This window comes from Falco biarmicus, chromosome Z (genome assembly GCF_023638135.1).
Source record: "Falco biarmicus isolate bFalBia1 chromosome Z, bFalBia1.pri, whole genome shotgun sequence".
In the NCBI taxonomy this organism is placed as follows: domain Eukaryota; kingdom Metazoa; phylum Chordata; class Aves; order Falconiformes; family Falconidae; genus Falco; species Falco biarmicus.
In genome coordinates, this window is record NC_079311.1 from 31,871,389 (window position 1) to 31,889,343 (window position 17,955).

Consider the following 17,955-nt stretch of genomic DNA (forward strand, 5'->3'; position numbering starts at 1 on the left):
AGAGGCATTTGGTCTCAGTGTGCAGAGAGGAAATGTCCAGGGAGAAAGCATGAGCAGATTGCGGCAGGGTGACACCTAACTGAGGGGATGCTGGTGGATCCCACCACGTATGGGGAGAGCAGATGTATGTGTAGATGAGCCACCCAGGCCCTGGGTCAGCAAGTCCACTTAGAAGAGAGCTTTCAGCAGCTCTGTCAAGATCGCGTTGGTATCCCCAGCAGAAAGGATTTTTAAAAGGCTGGGTGGAAAGCAATTTCCTCATTGTGTAAGAATTTGAGAGACTTGGAGAGGGCCAGGGGGAATTGCCTCAAGGGAAAGATAACAAGTAACACATCCAAACTGAAAAGGAATACTTTAACGTTTCAAGAAAGTTGAAAAGACGTCTAAGCCGTTTCAAACTCTTCTTTAAACTTTTTTTTTTTCTCCCCCAGAAGAAAGGCCACGTCAGATCCATCTCCTTCTTGCGAGAGGCTTTTGTTTTGACGAGTCGGCACGCTTCCCGACGGCCCAGCGTCTCCCCGACAGACTCCTCAGCCCCTCGCTGTCGGGAAGCGTTAACCCTCGACACCTGCACCACTACCCTGCACCCGTCCGTCACGGACCCGACGCGGGAGCCCCCGCCACGCGTGCGCTCTGCTCCCTCTCCCCTCGCAGGATGCGTGCCGTGGCCGAAGCATCCCCGGGTAATGCCCACGGGAAACCCCTCGTCCCGGCCGCAGCCGCCTCTCCTGCGCCGCAGCCGCCGGGCGAGCGTTCGGGGGAGCGCAGCGGGGGCTCACCTCGGGCGCTGCACCGCGGCGGCACCGGGGCTGCGGCGGGAGGCCCTTTCGCGCAAGCCCGGCGGGCGGGGGAAGGAGCGCGGGGACCAGCGGCGGCGGCGGGGAGGTGGCGGCGGGGCGGGCAGTCGGCGGGCCCGGGGCGTGGCGTGGGGCCGGTGGCTCCGGGAGGCGACTCAGTCCCCGCTGCCAGCCGAGGGCGGCCGGCCCCGCGGAGCAGGCGCCCAGCCCGGCCCGCCCCGCGCCGGAGCCGCCGCCGCCGCCGCCGGCCGGCGAGGGCGGCAGTATGAGCGGCGGGCGTAGCGGGCGATCCGCCGTGAAGATGGAGGCGCCGTTTTACCCCGAGGAAGGACTGGAGCTGCTGCCCGACTTCGTGCCGCTGCCGAGTTTCGGTACCGCCGGCGGACCCGGAGCCGATGCGGCGGCGGCGGGGCAGAAGCTGCTGCTGGGCGCCGGGAAGAAGCGGGACCTGGCGGCCGCCGCCCCCGCGCCGCTCCCGGGGCCCTTCGCCCTTCGCTCGCCCGCCGGCGCCCGCGGCAGCGCGGCGGCTCTGCGCTTGCTGCCCCCGCCGCCGCCCGCCGCCGCCGCCGCCCCGCCGCCGCCCGCTGGCTCCGCCGAGCCGGCGGGCGGCGGCGGGGCGGCGGCGGCGGCCCGCGGCGGCCCGGAGGCCGCGCTGGGCTCGGCCGCGGAGCTGCCGCTGCTGAAACTGCCGCCGGCCGCCGATCTGGAGCAGCTGCTGATCCAGGGGGGCGCGGGGCTGGGGGCCGGCAGCCCGGGGCCGGCGGCGCCCGGGGCGGGGAGCGGCGGGGCGGCGGCGGCGGGGCCGTTTCTCTACCGGCAGCCGGTGACGCAGGAGCAGGAGGGTTTCGCCGACGGTTTCGTTAAGGCCCTGGCCGACCTGCACAAGCAAAACCAGCTCCTGGCGGCGCCGCCGCCGCCGCCGCTCTCCACGCCGGGACCCTGCTGCACCGCCCGCCCGGGGCCGCCGGGAGCCCCCGCCGCCGCCGAGCCGCCGGCCGTCTACACCAACTTGAGCGGCTTCAGCCCCGCGGGGCCGCTGAGCCCCTCGGGCAGCGCCTACCCCGCCGCCTCAGCCCCGCCGCCGCCGCCGCCGCCGCCGCCGGGCCTGGCCTTCGGGGCGGCGGGTCTGGGGAGCGGTCGGCTGCCGCCGGCGCGGTCCCTGGAGGAGCCGCAGACGGTGCCCGAGGTGCCGCCGTCGGCGGGCGGGGAGGGCGGCAGCAGCGCGCCGACGCCGCCGTCGCTGTCGCCTCTGGACGCAGAGAGCCAGGAGCGGCTGAAGGCGGAGCGCAAGCGGCTGCGGAACCGCATCGCCGCCTCCAAGTGCCGCCGGCGGAAGCTGGAGCGCATCGCCCGGCTGGAGGAGAAGGTGAAGGCGCTCAAGGGGCAGAACGCCGAGCTGGCCGCCACCGCCAACCTCCTCCGCGCCCAGGTCACTCAGCTGCAGGGCCGCGTCCGCAGCCACCTCTCCTCCGGCTGCCACATCAACGCCGCCGGGCACCCGCCTCCCAACGCCGCCGCCGCCCAGCCCCGGGAGGCGCCCCCCGAGGCGGCCGCCGCGCCGGAGACCAGCGCCTGCTGAGGAGGGACCCCCGCCGCCAGCCGGCCGCTGCCCCCCGCCCGCCGCCGGCGCCGCCGGGAGCCACCGCGGGCCGCGGTGCTCGCCCGCCGCCGGTCGCCTGTTGTTATTATTATTAATTATTATTATTATTTATTCGCGCCCGGAGAAGGCGGTTGCAGGAGCCGGGTGTTGCTAAGCGTTTCCCGAGGTCTGTCGACGTTGCGGTTAACGGTGAGGGTCTCTGTGGGTGGTTTCGGGGCAGGTGGTCGGTTTGGTTTTTTTTTCAGTGAAGTACTTGAGGTCTGCAGAGATTTCGGAAATTAAGGAAATTCCTGTTTACAGAAAGATTCAACTTTATTTTCATGGGGGATATAAAAAGTGTGTTTCCTAATACACCTTACTGAACTGTATAGCAATGGATAAGCTTTTCACACTTAAAAAAAAAAAAAAGAAAAAAAGAAAAAAAAAGCCAGAATCGTACCCTTTTGAAAAGATGTGCGTGTATATATATATTTAAAACATAATATGGCTATGTATATTTTCTTGGTATTGATAAAGAACTTTTTTTAAAATACCGTCCTTTCTCTAGAGCTTTAATTTGCCTTTGAGAGTTAAGACTGCTATGTGGGGTGCTCTTGCACTTGCACAGTTTCGGTTTTAAAATCGAACCCTGGAGGAAAATGTTTTTTGTTGTAAATCTTAAGCAAGATGAAATGCATTGCTGACTCAGTCATATGAAAATACTTTTCTAAACTGTATGCTCCATATTTCTTGTGCCAGTGCAAACTTGGGGCATTGATAGTTATTTATTGAAACTTGAACACTTTTGGACGTTGCTTAGACCTTATTTTTCTAGATAACACGTTAGTAGGGAATGGTTACTTTGGCAAGAATGGCGTTACTTTTTTTTCCTTCACTGTGTACATTCCAGTAGTGTTTGCTCTTTATGTAGTATAGTAACAGTTCAGTGCTATACAGAAAAGGGCTCAGATTTGGGGTGGGTTAGCTATCAAAGTGGTAATTCCATTGTATACTGTTTGAATAAATCGCAGAAATATTACAGAGAAGTAGATTTATTTTTCAGTAGAAATCTGTGTATCTTGCTTCTTGGTCTACTTTGTTCTGAAGAAGCTTTCTGCAATACTCTAGAGACAGAAAGAGTCAGCGCTAGAATGTGAAATGTTTTTCTGGTTGGGAAGAATTGGTGTGGTTTATTTCTTTGTCAAGTTTTTACTAGTAGAAGAGAATAGCAAAGGAACTATTTCCTCTGATAGACATAATCCTCAATAAGTTTCTGAAAGCTTTAGATCCCTTGCTCGGTACTACTGCCTACCTGCTTCTGCTGCACCTGTGTGTTTTGAGCATAGCCGCTAGCACAGCGCTGTCCAGCCCTGTGGCAGGGTGCCGTGGGAAGGGTCTGTCAGAGTGTGAGGTTCACCCCACCAGAAGCCCCTCGGCGCGAGGCCGCGGGCGGCCCACCGCTGGGGGAGGGAAGGACTTCTCCTGAGCAGATCCAGCTGCAGAGGGGGGCCCGCTCCCCTATGTGAAACTGTGCTAAAAACTCTGCTTGAACTCAGAGGCAAAACTTAAATGGGGATATGCGTCTGTGCCAGCTGGTGAAAATGGGGGATTCTACGAGGAGCCAAGGAGGCATAGACATCCTTTATGTGTACAAGCCGTTGCTCAGATCTGTTAAAGCTGCTCAGGAGCTGTTAAACATCCTGTACTTCTTCTGAAAGCTACACTTGATGCTTTGAAATTCAAGGAGAATGGGATAGACTCACAGTTTTTCTTGCTTTTATTGGGGATACATGAGTGCTATCTAATCAGAAAGTTGAGCTGCAGCAGTCAAGTGTGTGAGCTTTTTCTTTTAGCGTGCATAGTCATTCCTGGCACATGTGAAATGTCATGACAACGTGTAGTAATTATGTTATTGTAGCTGAGATGGTCTGAGGATATTTCTTTTCTTAATGCATATGCAAATTAGGTAGAAGCCATATTAATCATTGTATAACTGTTTAATCATGTCACCAGAGCCTTTTTCAGTGGTTAAAATGATTGCCTGTAACAGTACTTTCTGCTGTTGGAAATACTAATGAACAGATAAAAAATTATTTTGACCTTAACACAGGTGTAAAGACTTCTTAAAGGCATTCTGAACCAGACTGCATGCAATCTGTAGCACTGCCTGTTACATAATAACTGGGTGAAAAATAGCTGGCTTTTACTATGTGGCAGGCATCACCTATCTGCAAAGATGCTGCAAGACTGGAGGAACTGCTAAAGACTTCCCCCCCAGCCCTGCTTCCCCTAGTGAGAGAGGTAATGCTGCCTGGTAGATACGTTGATGTGAGATGCTTAGCTTTGCTGTATGTGTAGTGAGGTGGGGGTGTCTTGGAAAAATTAGTAAAAATCGTATGCGTGAATGCTGCTGTTTCAGTTCTTGTACTTGCAAATGAGTACAGGGCTAGGTAAAGATCTTGCAGTAGAACACAAGACAGTGATAAATGCAGTACTTGTTCTTTACTTATTTTACCATTTCTGGTTAGAATAAGTTAACAACGTCCAAGGAGAAGTGGGGGGGATCTGTAAGGCACAAGAGATCACTGCAATTCCCCTTCCCAGCTAAGGGCAGGGCTATAATGGGCTATAACCCAGCAGGGTTATAACAAGCTTGCCCTTTTCAGCATGGTGGTGTTAAAGCTGGAAACCACCACACGTTACCTCTCTCCCATTTGAACTTTCTGCAAGAGCAGCCTTGTGTCCAGCCTCTCTCTGCTTGATGTTCTAGTGGACATCTGTTCGTGGTAGAAGTGCTGACAGGCCAGCTCAGTTACCATGATGACTGATGAGAGGTTACTAGTGAGGCTGGCGGCTCCAGCTCTCTGCCAGACACTACTATTCTTGTAGTAGAGTTGTCGGAAAGAAATGTCTTCTGTAGAGTGACAGATTACCTTCATAAATGCCTTCTTTTATCTGGTATTTAGGCTAAGACACAGGATCTAACACCGACATGACCAAATCTGAGAATAGTGTGTGTCTATGGTTGGGGTTTTTTTTACCTGTTGATTCTGCTAGAGGTTGCCGCACCTACAGTGGAAAGAAGTGTGAATAGCCTAAGCACCTAATAGTTTAAACTAATATAACAAGACTCAGGACTGCTTGCCTGCTGCAGCAGCCATCAGGTTTGATTGTTACTGTCTTCTAACATGTATCAGTACTCTGACTTTACCCCTGAAGTGTTCCCAAATCTTGGCTTCTTTGGTTTGTCCTGCCTTCCCCCCACCCCACCCCCACCCCCCCTCTTCGGTTTGTTGCAGCATTTTTCATGTCTGTTTCTTCTAGGTATTGGAACTTTGGTTACTGTAAGATGCTAAAAGATAGACACTAGGTAAAATTTTTCCAGACTCTTTATGTAATTTGCATCAACGTAGCTCCTTTCCAGTAACTGCAGGCAAGTTGGCTGTGTGTCATTGAAAAAAAAATTCAGAAGAAATAAAAAACCATTTTATGTTCAGTGGACTCAGCACTTCATAGAATTTTCCTTTGCCCTTCAAAACTGTGCCATGCTTGCCAGGTGTACTTGTGCACACTGTTTGCTAGTTCTTACAAAGATTCTCACTGCATGACTTGATTTGCAGGCTAGCCTCATGCCCTTCTGATCTGGTTTTGCATTCCAGGTGTGAACCCATGACAAATAAACATCCCTTTTTGTTTCTGTGCCCTAGGTGTAGTCTCTGTTCTGGAGATTGTGCAGTCCCTTCCTTTGTCTGTTTTGACTGAGGGATGCTTGCTTCTGTGCACATCTCACTTGCAGTTTATCATTGGATTCCGAATGTGCTTGAACTGATGTCTTGATCTATATGTGAAGTGCCTTCCTATTTAGGTGCTACAGCAAAATAGTTTGATTCATAAATTACTTTCATTTCTTTGAATTTTTATCAGATCTTTTCTGTCTTAAGGAGTAGAAGGAGGAGGGTTTGTGGTGAGGGAGGTCTTGTTCACTCCTTCCTTGGGCAGAGGGAGGAGCTCCCACCAGATCTGCCCCTGCTTGCTGTGAGTCAGGGAAGGTACTCAGCTAGGACTGATTCAGATGATGTCGTTACTAGAAAAGTTGGCTGGTTTGCTCCCCAGTGCAGAACGGGTAGTGAAATTTGTCAATATCACAGGGTGTCCAGACAGGACCAGGTGGTTGCTGAGTGGTTCTTAGAACTTTCACTGTGACTCCGGGTCGAGCCCATTTGGCAGGCTTAGAGAGCAATTCCCAAAATGCAACTACTTTGCATACTTTGAGAAATGTAGGTGTTTGGGGGTGATAGGTCCTGATTGCTGAGCGGGGTGATTCTGATGGTGGTGGTGACATTTTGTTATAAGCCTTTGATGGTCTTGCAAGAGGTAGATACCTCAAAGGATTTGGACTCTTCGCTGCATGTCATAAATCACTGTGGACTATCACGCACTGTTCGAGATCTAAGGGTGGCCCTACTACAGTTCTTCGTTACCTTGGTTCCTGTTTATGTCATGACTGAAGGAAGAGTCATAAGGCATCCATTTTTTTTTCATGTAAGTATCTGATTGACTGTGTCTGTTCACCTTTGACAAAGGAGTGATCTCCCAAAGTTAAGTCCTGAGGCATTCTGCAGCTGTTAAAGTGGAATTTTTATTTGGCAACTAATTTCTAATCAGTTACATAGCTTGATGATACTTACATCATCTATATAAACATCTATATAAACTATATGAACAACTATATGGTGTTGTTTGGTGGTGTCTGAAGTACAGATGCATGCTATGTCTGAATTACAAGTTGTGCTGGAAACAGTGACTTGGCTGCCATTACTTGAGTCTTGGCCATTTGAATCCAGTAGCTTCTTAGAGAAAATGTCTCTATAGCTGAAATTAACATGCAAGAAAAAAACCCCATCCAACTGTCTACTTGTAACGCAAGTCATTCTTCAATGCATTTTATGTGTCCTTCCTCTTCTGGAGTGTAAGTTAAAAAAGAAAAGCAATGAGTTACATTTTCATTATTCTTATGTGCAGCTGTAACTGCTGCTGGATAATTTTGCTCTTCCCTTACTTGATTCTCTGAGTTTCTATGTATAGTAAGTAGGCAAATTGGAGTATGACATATCTGTGTACATACTTGATTTGTACAAAACCACTTCCATTTTCCAAGCATTTTGTTTGCTATTTTCCCATAACTAAGAATGAGTCTTGAAGAGTTCCTAGGCTATTCTGACACTCTTTGGTCTCTTCATCTGATTAGTATTGTGTGCAGTGTCCGTGCATCTTTCAGCAGAGGTGGACAGTAAAATCTGACAGGGATTCACATTTTTTAACATTTGGCAAGACCTGTATCAGCAGAAAAAGCCTTGAACAGGAAGTTTTCACAGTGCATAATAATCCTGCAAATGTTGACTGATTTTTCTAATGCCACAGTCCCTTGTTGTGGGACTGCAGCAGGGTTTACTGTACTTGATGCACTATGATAAATGTTGCTGTGACAAATTGCAGAAGCTAAAGATTCTTACAGACTTGTTAATCTTGTACATGGTGAAACTTCACTGTGAAGGTGATGAATTACATCTGAATTTATGGAGACTTAGGCCCTTATGGTATGTTATGGAGGACAAGAAGTCTTGCTAATTCTCTTATTCCTCTCCTGTCTTTCAAAGATCTCTCTCTTTTTAATGTGCCTGTAAAGTGGCTTTCAGCTAGCTGTTTGTGTTGTGAAACTTTTCTTCATAATGGCTGGTAGTAACTCAAAAGTCGGGACAGAAGCAACTTCCCCACAAAGTGGTCATGTGTGACAAACTAAATGTAGGTTTCTGAAAGACATTGCAACAGTGAGTTGCACAGTGGAGAACCTGCTGTTGTCCATGTGTTGCTAAAAGTTTAGAAACATGTACATCTATGTATAGGGGGCAGCTGAGACATCATCCTGTTGACTTGCTACAGGCATTGATCCTTGCTGCTTGCTTTAGTCTGGAAGCAGTTTTCCTAAGCTGTTGCATACCGGAAGGTTTACTTTCTGCATGAGTATAATCACAAACCGCATCTCTGCTTGGGTGTTGAAACAGTCCAGTACGTGTAGGTCAACCAGAATGCCACACTTAAGCTGTCTTCACAGGGTCCTGCTGAGGAAACAGTAGTGGGGAGAGGAAGGAAACCAGTCTAGGATCTGTATCTTCACACCAACGCCATGTTGCAAAGAAATGCAACTTTCTGTCTTGACAAAAGCATGTCACTGATGTAAAATCACCGAGTCTTGGTCCTGTGCCTGCAGAGTGTCTGAGTTCTTGGGCTGATGTTTCTGAGACATCAGTTGCTTCTTGGGCTGGAGTTCTGCTTGAGGTGGTACCCTCTCAACCCGTACCAGCCACTGATACAGGAAAAGCCAGCAAATCTAGCCTTCTGAAGCACACAGATACCCCCAAAGACATGTCAAGGTGTTGTGCACAGACACTAGCATGCATGAAGAAGGGCATGGCCAAATGGAGGAACTGTGATTTTCTTAGCTGCCGCAGTACACAATGGGGCATCGTCTTATTCTTTGTTGTGGTCAAGTTCTCACAGAAGAAAACTAAGCTGCAGTTCTGTGTGTGATTGCAAGGTGATTTTTTTTAGATTCCCAGTCAAATTGGAGGACTGTTAAATCCTGCAACGCTAAATTCATGCAAAAAGACCATTTATTTTAAAATCACATGTAGCCTTAATGTAATCTAAAGTGATGCAGTTCATATGTAGTGATTTGCTGTGAAGGGGAGGTTATTATCAGTAATGTTTGCAAGGGAGTCACCCTAAATAATTATCTACCTGCTGTTTGCTTTTTTTCTGCTATCAAAAGGTCTGTATCCATAGCGCAGCTAGTTGTAAAATGAGCTTTGCTCTGAATTTCTAGGACTGCAATACTTTAAGGAGTATGTGTGCTGGTGAAATGGCTTTTCTGGAAGAGTTATGATTTCTTTAAGGAATGCTTTGGAGTGATGGTTGACTTGACTGTGAAGCCTTGCTAACACACGGAGATGATAGATAAGACCAGTTCACTGTGCACTAATATGCTAGATTGTGATATTTAGCACACTGCTGATAATATTTACTACTATTATTAGTTATTGGTTAAGAACTAGTTGTGAGTGGAATTGTAAGCCACCTAAATAAGGTCCACACAGACTGGAGAGCTGTGTCACAGGAGATCAGTAACAGAACTTGAATCCCATCCCAGAAAAAAAAATATCTTTGGTTGCAGTCTTTGTTGGTTTTGGTTTTGGTCTTGTGAGTTTTGTTACTTTTCTAGATTAAGTCCTATTTTACCCTACCCTTGAAATTTATTTAAATCTGAAAACCTTTCTGCTAACTACCTTGAAACATCTTTTGCAACTGTTTAGTCGCAGTTGGTGAGATTTTGGTATTACTTCTGTCATAGATGGAGAAAGCTGAAGCTGTTAAAAGTCTGGCTTCTCACTGCATCCCTGTTCTTAGACCACAGACTGAACATTCAAAAAATCATAACCAGTAGCTGGAACTCTGTGGAAGTGTTTGAGACCATTTTCTTGTCCTTTCCAGAAAGCTTCCCGCTGCCCAGAGGAGTGTGTGGCCTTCCTGCCTGATATGGAAAATTGACCTTTAAGCATGAACAGTCTTATAAAAAAAAAAAAAAAGGCTTATGGAGATAGCCTCATGGTTCATGCTGAACCTTTTGAAAGGTAACATGCTGAGCTTGAGAACCTTCCCTGCACCTCTGTTTCATACATCTCCACTTTTTTCTTGTAATGCAGGACACAAGCAGTGTGGTGGCATAGACTAAACGGACTGCTCCAGAGAGCATATCTAGAATACCCTCCTCCTTTTTCCCTAGTGACTGCTAGGGAAAGATACCAGTAGAAGATACCAGTATAAAACTTGTGCTTCTTGGTAGAATAGAGCTAGAGGTTGAGCTCTTGTATTTTCCAGCTTTTACTGTTCTCTCTTTTAATATCCTTTGTGGAAGAGTGACAGGAATAGTGGGAAAATACTGACTACTGCAAAGTTAAATAGTCTTATATATAATAAGTCACATAAGCTATGGCCGTAAGTACCTAGGACACCTATTCTGTTTACAGTCTGACGGATGACATCTTCAGAACAGGGATTCCTAAAATGCTACCTAAGTGTCATTATCAGTCCAAACCATTTTGTGTTTAAATTAGTAAAAGTTACTAATATGGTGTGTACATCCTTGCGATGTTTGAAAGTGTTTCTGGGCATACTGGAACTGAAATCACAGCACAAACTGGTATGTCTGTGGTATCTTTGTGGTATGATATCACTTTCCAAGCAGGCCAAAAGTGTGTAATAAAGCCTACTTCTTTATTCCTTTCTCTGTGCTTATAGTTAGAGATTATAGTTGGAGGAATCAGCAACAGTAAGAAAAACAACCAAGGAAGAAATAAAATTTATCTCAGATACAGTATTTAATGGTAGTATTTATTGTATGATGAACTGGCAAAGAATTAAGATTGCTCTTCAGATTGCTTTTTAGCTTATTTTGTTTTCTTATTATTGCCCAAGTGTCTACTAAACTTCTTTTCTTTGGAAACTGTGCTCCTCCCTGTTTGGCCTGATGACTGGTAATTTCACACTTACCCATATTTATTTAAAGCCATGGCAACCACCATACTGAAATGTCATTAAGTGAAGTCCAGGTCCGACTGCTGACTGATGATGCAAAGGTCTGCTCTCTAATAAAATGCAGCCCGTGAAGGATGAACTCCAAGAGGCAGCTACGCCCTGTCTTCAAGCATTTGCTCTGATTTCAAGGCTTTCCCATGTGGTGGTGTTGCTCAACATGTAGCAAAACAAGTTCTTGCGAGCCCCTTGAGCATTCCTCCGTATGTAACAGATTAGATACTCAGGCTTTGTTAATTTTTTCCTCCCTCTCCCCACCCCCCCCCACCCCCCAAAAAAAACCCCAAACCAAACCAAACGCAACCCCAAACCTGGAGCAAAGGACCCAACACAAGCAAATCTTGGAGAATTGTTTCACTTTGTTGCAAAACACCACTTGTTAATTACAGGGACACTTAGCACAGTTCTGACATGTGAACCATCAATATAAACATTTACTTTCACTGGTGATTTTGCTTGGGTTGTGCTTAGCTGCTTTGTAGGGGATGGAGGGAAGGGAGTTAAGTGTTGCAATATAGTGTTGTGCAATTCCTGGCTTGCAAATAGAAAATGATGAGCAAGTCTGCATAGGCCTCTCACCCACCAAAATTTGGCCACTGTTCTTTACCACTCCCACTCTTCCTAATTAGGAACGCGTCTACTGGCTTCTTAAGGTTAAAAGGAGAGAAGGGTAGAGATCTTAAGAGGGCAGTATCAGGCCTGTTCTGCTGTGAAAGGCCCTGAGCCTCCTGAACCTTAAGAGTCAAGTCAATCTGCTAGATTGCCTCTAGTTAGGATGTCCGAAGGTAATCCTCAACTCCCTGTGCAGGGTCTGACAGAAAGGGCAGCCGGGACTGTATTCCTGAGTAGGTCTCGTCGGTGAAGTAGCCTTTCAGCTTTCCATGTTTCTCAGCCTGTGGAATTGTAGGACATTATTCCAGGGTAGTTTCTTTTTCTTGGAGTGGCTCATCTAAGGCTGGCTTGTTCTTCCTGCAGTTTTTGCCTAGACTGAAAATCTTTCTGAGGTTTAGGAGACCACACATGTGTCCTTGCTGTGTGGTGTTCATGATGGCTACTGTCGTATCACCCAAAACAGACTCCCGAGAAGGGAGCAGCTCTGGATAGGTGCAGACTGGGAAAGATTAAATCCATCGTTCTTTGAGCAGTGCGTCTTTTCATCGGTTGAGTAGAGCAGCTAACTCCCATCAGCTAAAAAGGAGAGAGCTCTTGGACAATAGGACCCGACTTTGAAAGTGTTTGGTGGTTTCTGGTGCCTGGTTCTTGCTGAACTTCCATGATGCAGAAAATGCTTCATGCTCTGCAGTACCATCATTGAAATACCTTGCATTATCATGGGCTGGGGTTGCTGCTAGGATCGTGAAAGTCCTGTGGCTCTCATTGGGATTACAGTCGTGCCAGGTGCTGATCAACAGACCAAAGGGATCTCCTGAAAAGGAGAAGCAGCCCCTCCCTGCTGGGTAGCTGCCAGCATCCCCAGGCTCTCTTTTTGTCCAAAAGCAGAAGTGTGAGCAAACTACTGCTTCCTACGGCTCTCGAATCCAAACAGATTCTCCCTAGGCCTTCGGGCATAGCACTGGAACTTCCTCATTCAGGAGAGCTGTTCAGAACAAAAGGTGGAGACAGAGCAGTTCAGATTTGGCTTTGCTGTTCCAGCAGTTTACATGCAACTAGTTGGTGGGTGGTTGTCTGCCTACATCCTTTCCTGGGTTCTTGTAAGTTGGGTTTTTGTGTACCTTCTTATTCTGCCTTATTAAATTAGCTGGCACAGAGGAAGCCTCTGAGAAACCCTTTCAAAATCTCTGCTGCAGGAAGAATTTTAAAAAATTGCAGTATTTGAATAGATTAAAAAACAAACAAACAAACCCAAAGAAACAACAAAACAGATTTGTATGGATACAGAAGTACTTCCCCCTTTTTTTTAAAGCTGATAATTTTGGGGAACTCTTCCAACAGGTGTGCTGGCAAGGACATTGCACACAGATGGAGGTAATAATAGTGAAACAAAATTCAGTAGCTACTCATTTGCTGGATTTGGTCGGGAGAGGTTTATCAAGGACACTCCTGACAGCTTTTTTTCTGATGCGGTGATTTTTTTTTAAATGTAAACAGAAGCTACAGGGCTTAATAATATACAACTGAGGATTATGTCCATTGTAATTTTTTTACGTTACTTTTACAAACTGTGTAGTATTATATTTAAAATACTTATTTCTGAGACAAAGTGGATGATACTAGTTGGCATCTTGCACTTAAATTAATTGTAAAACATTTTCTTAATTTAGTGATGTGTTTAGGAGAATACTGTAACTTACTGAATATACAATGGTGATAACTGTGTTTACAATAATTTTCCAATTCCTACTGTTCAGTGGTAGCCAACTTGTTCAAGAGTTAGAAGTAAGGCATACTGCGATTGGCAATCTTGGAAAAAATTAGCTCAATGCTGCTACCACTAAATACTGTGGGATGGATACCATGGGTTTAAATGGCAGCCGAATTGTATTCCAAGCCTCTGTCTTAAGTACTTACAACTAAAAGGCGACTTGCCTTGCGCTCATTTTTGTATCACTGTGTGTAGTACATCAGCTAGAAATCTGTTAATGATTGAGTTGTAACACTAGGACCTTTATGGAGATCACAGTGGGGTTTTTGTTTGTGATCAGACAGACATTTTGGAATGTATAACATTGATCCTTGTGCTGGAATTGTTTATATGCAAAAGGTATTTATGATTTTTTGCAAACTGCAATGTGCAATTTTGTACATGTGTTTTAAACAAAAGAGTTTATAAGGAAGATATCGTATGTACAGTACTTGGACATGAGTATTATTTCTTTGATATAAATATCTAGAGGAAAATTAAAATTGCTTTATATTCATATTTTTGGGTGTGTTCTTCATTATTTCAGCAAGAAATCTAAAAGTCAGCTTAAGGCATAGTTGTCATTTTGTTGGAAAATCCAAGAAAAATTTGTTGATCTGGAATCTTAAAAAAAGGTTTTAAAATCACGCTTAATATGCTGCTTCTTTCAGTTGTATCAAAATTTTGAAGTGGAAGGAAGGAAAGATTTCTTCTAGTAAAAATGCTGCTCTTCAGATTAATTTCCATATGTGCTAAAGCAGATGCAACTCAAAAAGTAAACTTTTAAAAAGAAAAGAGTTGAAGAGCAAGTCCAGCTCTGGTGACATCAGATTTCAGGCCATTACTAAGAAAAGCTGGAGTTGTCAGCACTGTGGGACAGGACTCCAGTTGCCCATGTCTTGACTCTTCTGTTTCAGCAGAACAAGGGATGGTAAAAACTTTCTGCCATTTAAACTGTTCTGAAGCCACATCTGGAGCAAAACTGTTAAATAAGGCAACTCTTTTTCTTTCCCGTGATCGTTCTTATGCCTGTTGCTACGTCTTGACATACTCCCAAAGGAGAGCTACTCAGTAAACATCGCCATGTGCTAAAAACACTTCTGAAGTCCCAGTTGAAAGCTCCCCTGCTCTGGGAAGGCAGCCCTGCCTTCCGGATACATCCTTCCAAACCAAGTGATGAGGGGAAGGACTGGGTGCCAAGCCCCACCAAGAATGCTCTGAGGATGCCAAGTTCAAGAAAGAGCCGAGCAGTGCGGCAGCGCCGGTGGCATTGGCTGGGCCAGCTCACACCCCGGCACACGGCTGGACCCTGGCTTGTTCTCTACAGATGCATGGGTTCCAGATCTGACACTGAGAAATGGTAGAAGGGCTGGTTTCTTCTAGTTTCATATATGAATACTAAGATTTCAGAAGCATGCAGAAGCTAGGGGGGGAAGCAAACCGAGGAAGCTGTGAGCACACTGTAGTTCAAGCTGTTGTACGTTGGCACTTAGGGGTTTATGACCGCATAATCAGTTTGGTGTGGGATTACTGTGACTTCTAAATGTGAGCCATGCCTCCTTCAGCGCTCTGGGAGTTACTTAATGCTTTTAATTTCCATGTTGTACATGGCTGCAGGCTGTTTCACACATGCTAGCCAGACCACTCTTTGGAGATTTCCACTCCATTCTAATACAGTTTAATTTCTGGGACAGTCTGTAGCACTCTTGCAATAATCTTGATGCTTTCCAAATTAAATACAGATGGGAGGCAGAACAACAAGATGCTGAGAGCCTTGGTAGATGCTTTGACAGATGCTTGAAAGTATTGTTGGTGATTTTGCGTGTCCATTTGAGCTTCAGAGCCTAGTTCTATAGAATAGTGCTTTGAAGGTATGGTGTAGGAACCCCAATGTACTTGCTCTCTTCAACAATTCAGTACTTCTGGCCTTCAGTGTCTCATACTGGTGCCTTCAGAAGTGCTCAGTGAGGAGATAATTTAGACTGACTGTGCTCTATTATCGACAGGGTGTAGATTGAAAGCTGGGTGCTTTGCATTTCTTGAATAACCTGCAGGATTGTGTTCATTTTTTTGCTTCTGAGATGGTCCCTTTCTCCTCCCCCTCCGTCTCTGGTGTCCTTGCAAGAGTGGAACAGGCGTGGCCCTTGCACAGCTTCCAAAAGCGGTGTCCAAAGGTAAACAATTCAATGGGTCATCACTTATTCCTGGGCACTGCCCATGTTCTAGACTAAGGGAAACAAAGGCCCAACGGTGCTTTTGCAGCCTGCCATCTCTTTTCCTTCAGCCTGGGTGACTCAGGTTCTGGCATATGCTCTTCAGGTGGATCTGGCAATTGCATCAGTTGCGAGAAGTCAAATAGCACATCACATACAAAAGCTGTGAACCTCTCTCACTTGTTCTGATGTGGGCTGGTTACTTTCTGTTTCACCTGCAGCTGGCTGCACTAAAGTAATTTTTAGAAGTTTTCCCTTTCTCTGGTGTGACATAGCAACGTGTAAGATTATGACACACAAGTTGCGTTGGGTTTCCCCCCACCAACTGTAAATGAGGTCAGGAAGTGTAAAGGACAACATTTCAGCACATTTGGGCAGATGTCTCATCATCTGAGCCATCCTGTCAAATCTGAAATTCATGCCTTTGTCTTTCTTGCTACAGCTCTCAAATGTCAGTTCCAGAAAGACCCTGCTGCAGGGGAGGTGGGGAGCCAGTGACTGTAACCGATGGCCAGCTCTGAAACTGAACCCATCGGTCCAGAGAGGTGGTTGGATGGATGGAGGCTGTTCCCTACTGTCAGCCTTCGGTGTGCAGGTTGGGTAGGACTGGAGGCCTGATTCTGAGAGGCCAAGTTGCAAAGGCCAGTCACAGCTCTCTGGCTATGTGTCATGTCCCATGATTTTACTGCTTTGGGTAGTGCATCCTAATGACTAGGTTTTGGAGGGTATCTCAAAGCTCATTCTTGAGGACTAAAGTAACCCGGACCAGGAAGTGCAGGAGGAGACCAGCAGGGCAGCCAGATCACATAATTTCTGACCATCCCCTTGCAGCTTTTACTAATTTTTGGGTGCACCCCAAGTCAGATGCCCTCTAAGCCATACTGTTGTGTTAAATGGACTCCTGTTCTGCTCGGACCTGGCAGCTCCTGTGCACCTGTATCCACAGAGTCTCATAAGCCACAACACAGCAGCTCTGAACACTGCACTACCTCAGCTAAATAAGTCTGGGATTAAATGTCCATCCTTTGGTCAGCTTGTTGGTTATTTTTCTTCTCCTTTAATCAAGCAAGTTTTTTTTGCTTTGGACCTGGTAGAGCTGTCTCTCTGCAGTTTCCTTAGGGAGCTTGCTGCTGCTGGTGACTGGCAGGCAGGACAGAGGACAATTCCGTCGTCTATGGCTCTGAGCTGTGGGCCCAGAGGAAAAGAATACGAAATGTGTCCTTGGCTGCAACTATTGCATCTGCTTAGCAGCCTCAGGGAGGGGCCTTAAGCAAATCTTGCCCCTGAAGGAGGTTTCCAGCAACCCGTGGCCTGTGCTTTATGGTGGAATAGCCATGCCCCTGCATTACCCTCTTCCTCAGCAGGCAGCTGGGCCTCCCCATGCTCTGCAAGTCCTAACGCTTATACACAGTGCAAAGAGAAGCTCTCTGCCTTCCTCTCCAACCCGTTCCCTCCCTTTCTGTATGCCTGAGCTCTCCTTCAGTGCCTCCCACTCACTGCTTTTCCCTAACCCTAACGCTGCATCTCCATCTGCTCCCTCCGGCTGCAGCTGGGAGCCTCCCCGGCTCCCCTCCCTCTGTCCTTGCCGTCCTCGCCCAGGTGTGTGGGGGCAATTCTCTGCTCTGCAGCTCGCTGAGTACACCCTCCTGAAGAAAGAAGGGTAGAGAGGGTGCATACCAGCAGGAGCGTGCCCCTCCACGGTTTCACTTGTTGGTGTACAGAAAAGGGAAATCTCAGCTCGGTGAGCTCGCAAACCGGCCGGCAGCGCCTGACACGTGCGGTGTGCCCACAGGGTCAGCACGCCCTTGCTGCCCTGTGCTGGGCAGGATGCGGGCAAAGCCACAGCAAGAACATGGCCCTAAAAACTGGGTGGGCTTTGTGGATTTGCCCCTCGGCTCCAAGGAGCTCTTGGATCTCAGTTCTCTTTGGCGTTTGTGTTCAGCATGCTTAAATGGAGGAGAAAATGAAGGAAAATGGCAGAGGTAAATTACACAAAATTGAGACTAATGTAAATACTTTGTAAAAACACCAGCATGGGGAGACTTGTAACTATTCCCCAAAACACACTTTAGAAAATCAGCAGCTTGAAGGTAATTAAGAAAGCACAACAGAGGTGCCAGATTACCTCTGCTGTTTTGCCACAGGGCAAGGCTCTCCAGCTTCTCCAGATGGAGATTAAGTAGAGCTGACTGTGGGGGAATATATCCCAGTCGCTTTCTCTCCTCACTGTAATCTTTTGGGGAGAGATGGAGATTTAACTACAGGTGCTGGCCAGCTGGGTCAGTTTCAGGAGATTAGCAACTCTCCGTCCTCACCTATAATTTCTCTTTCACAGTGGGGCTATTTTTAGTGAGT

The 17,955-nt window shown here is 47.2% G+C and overlaps 1 protein-coding gene across 1 annotated transcript; it reads left to right on the top strand.

The window, feature by feature from the left end:
* Positions 1-1,062: 1,062 nt before the first annotated feature.
* LOC130142732 (transcription factor JunD-like) lies at positions 1,063-13,906 on the top strand. The gene is made up of 2 exons (XM_056325090.1): positions 1,063-1,353; positions 1,396-13,906. Exons 1-2 carry the CDS (start codon positions 1,063-1,065, stop codon positions 2,374-2,376), a joined length of 1,272 nt encoding a protein of 423 aa, XP_056181065.1. The 3' UTR covers positions 2,377-13,906.
* The last annotated feature ends 4,049 nt before the right edge of the window (positions 13,907-17,955 follow it).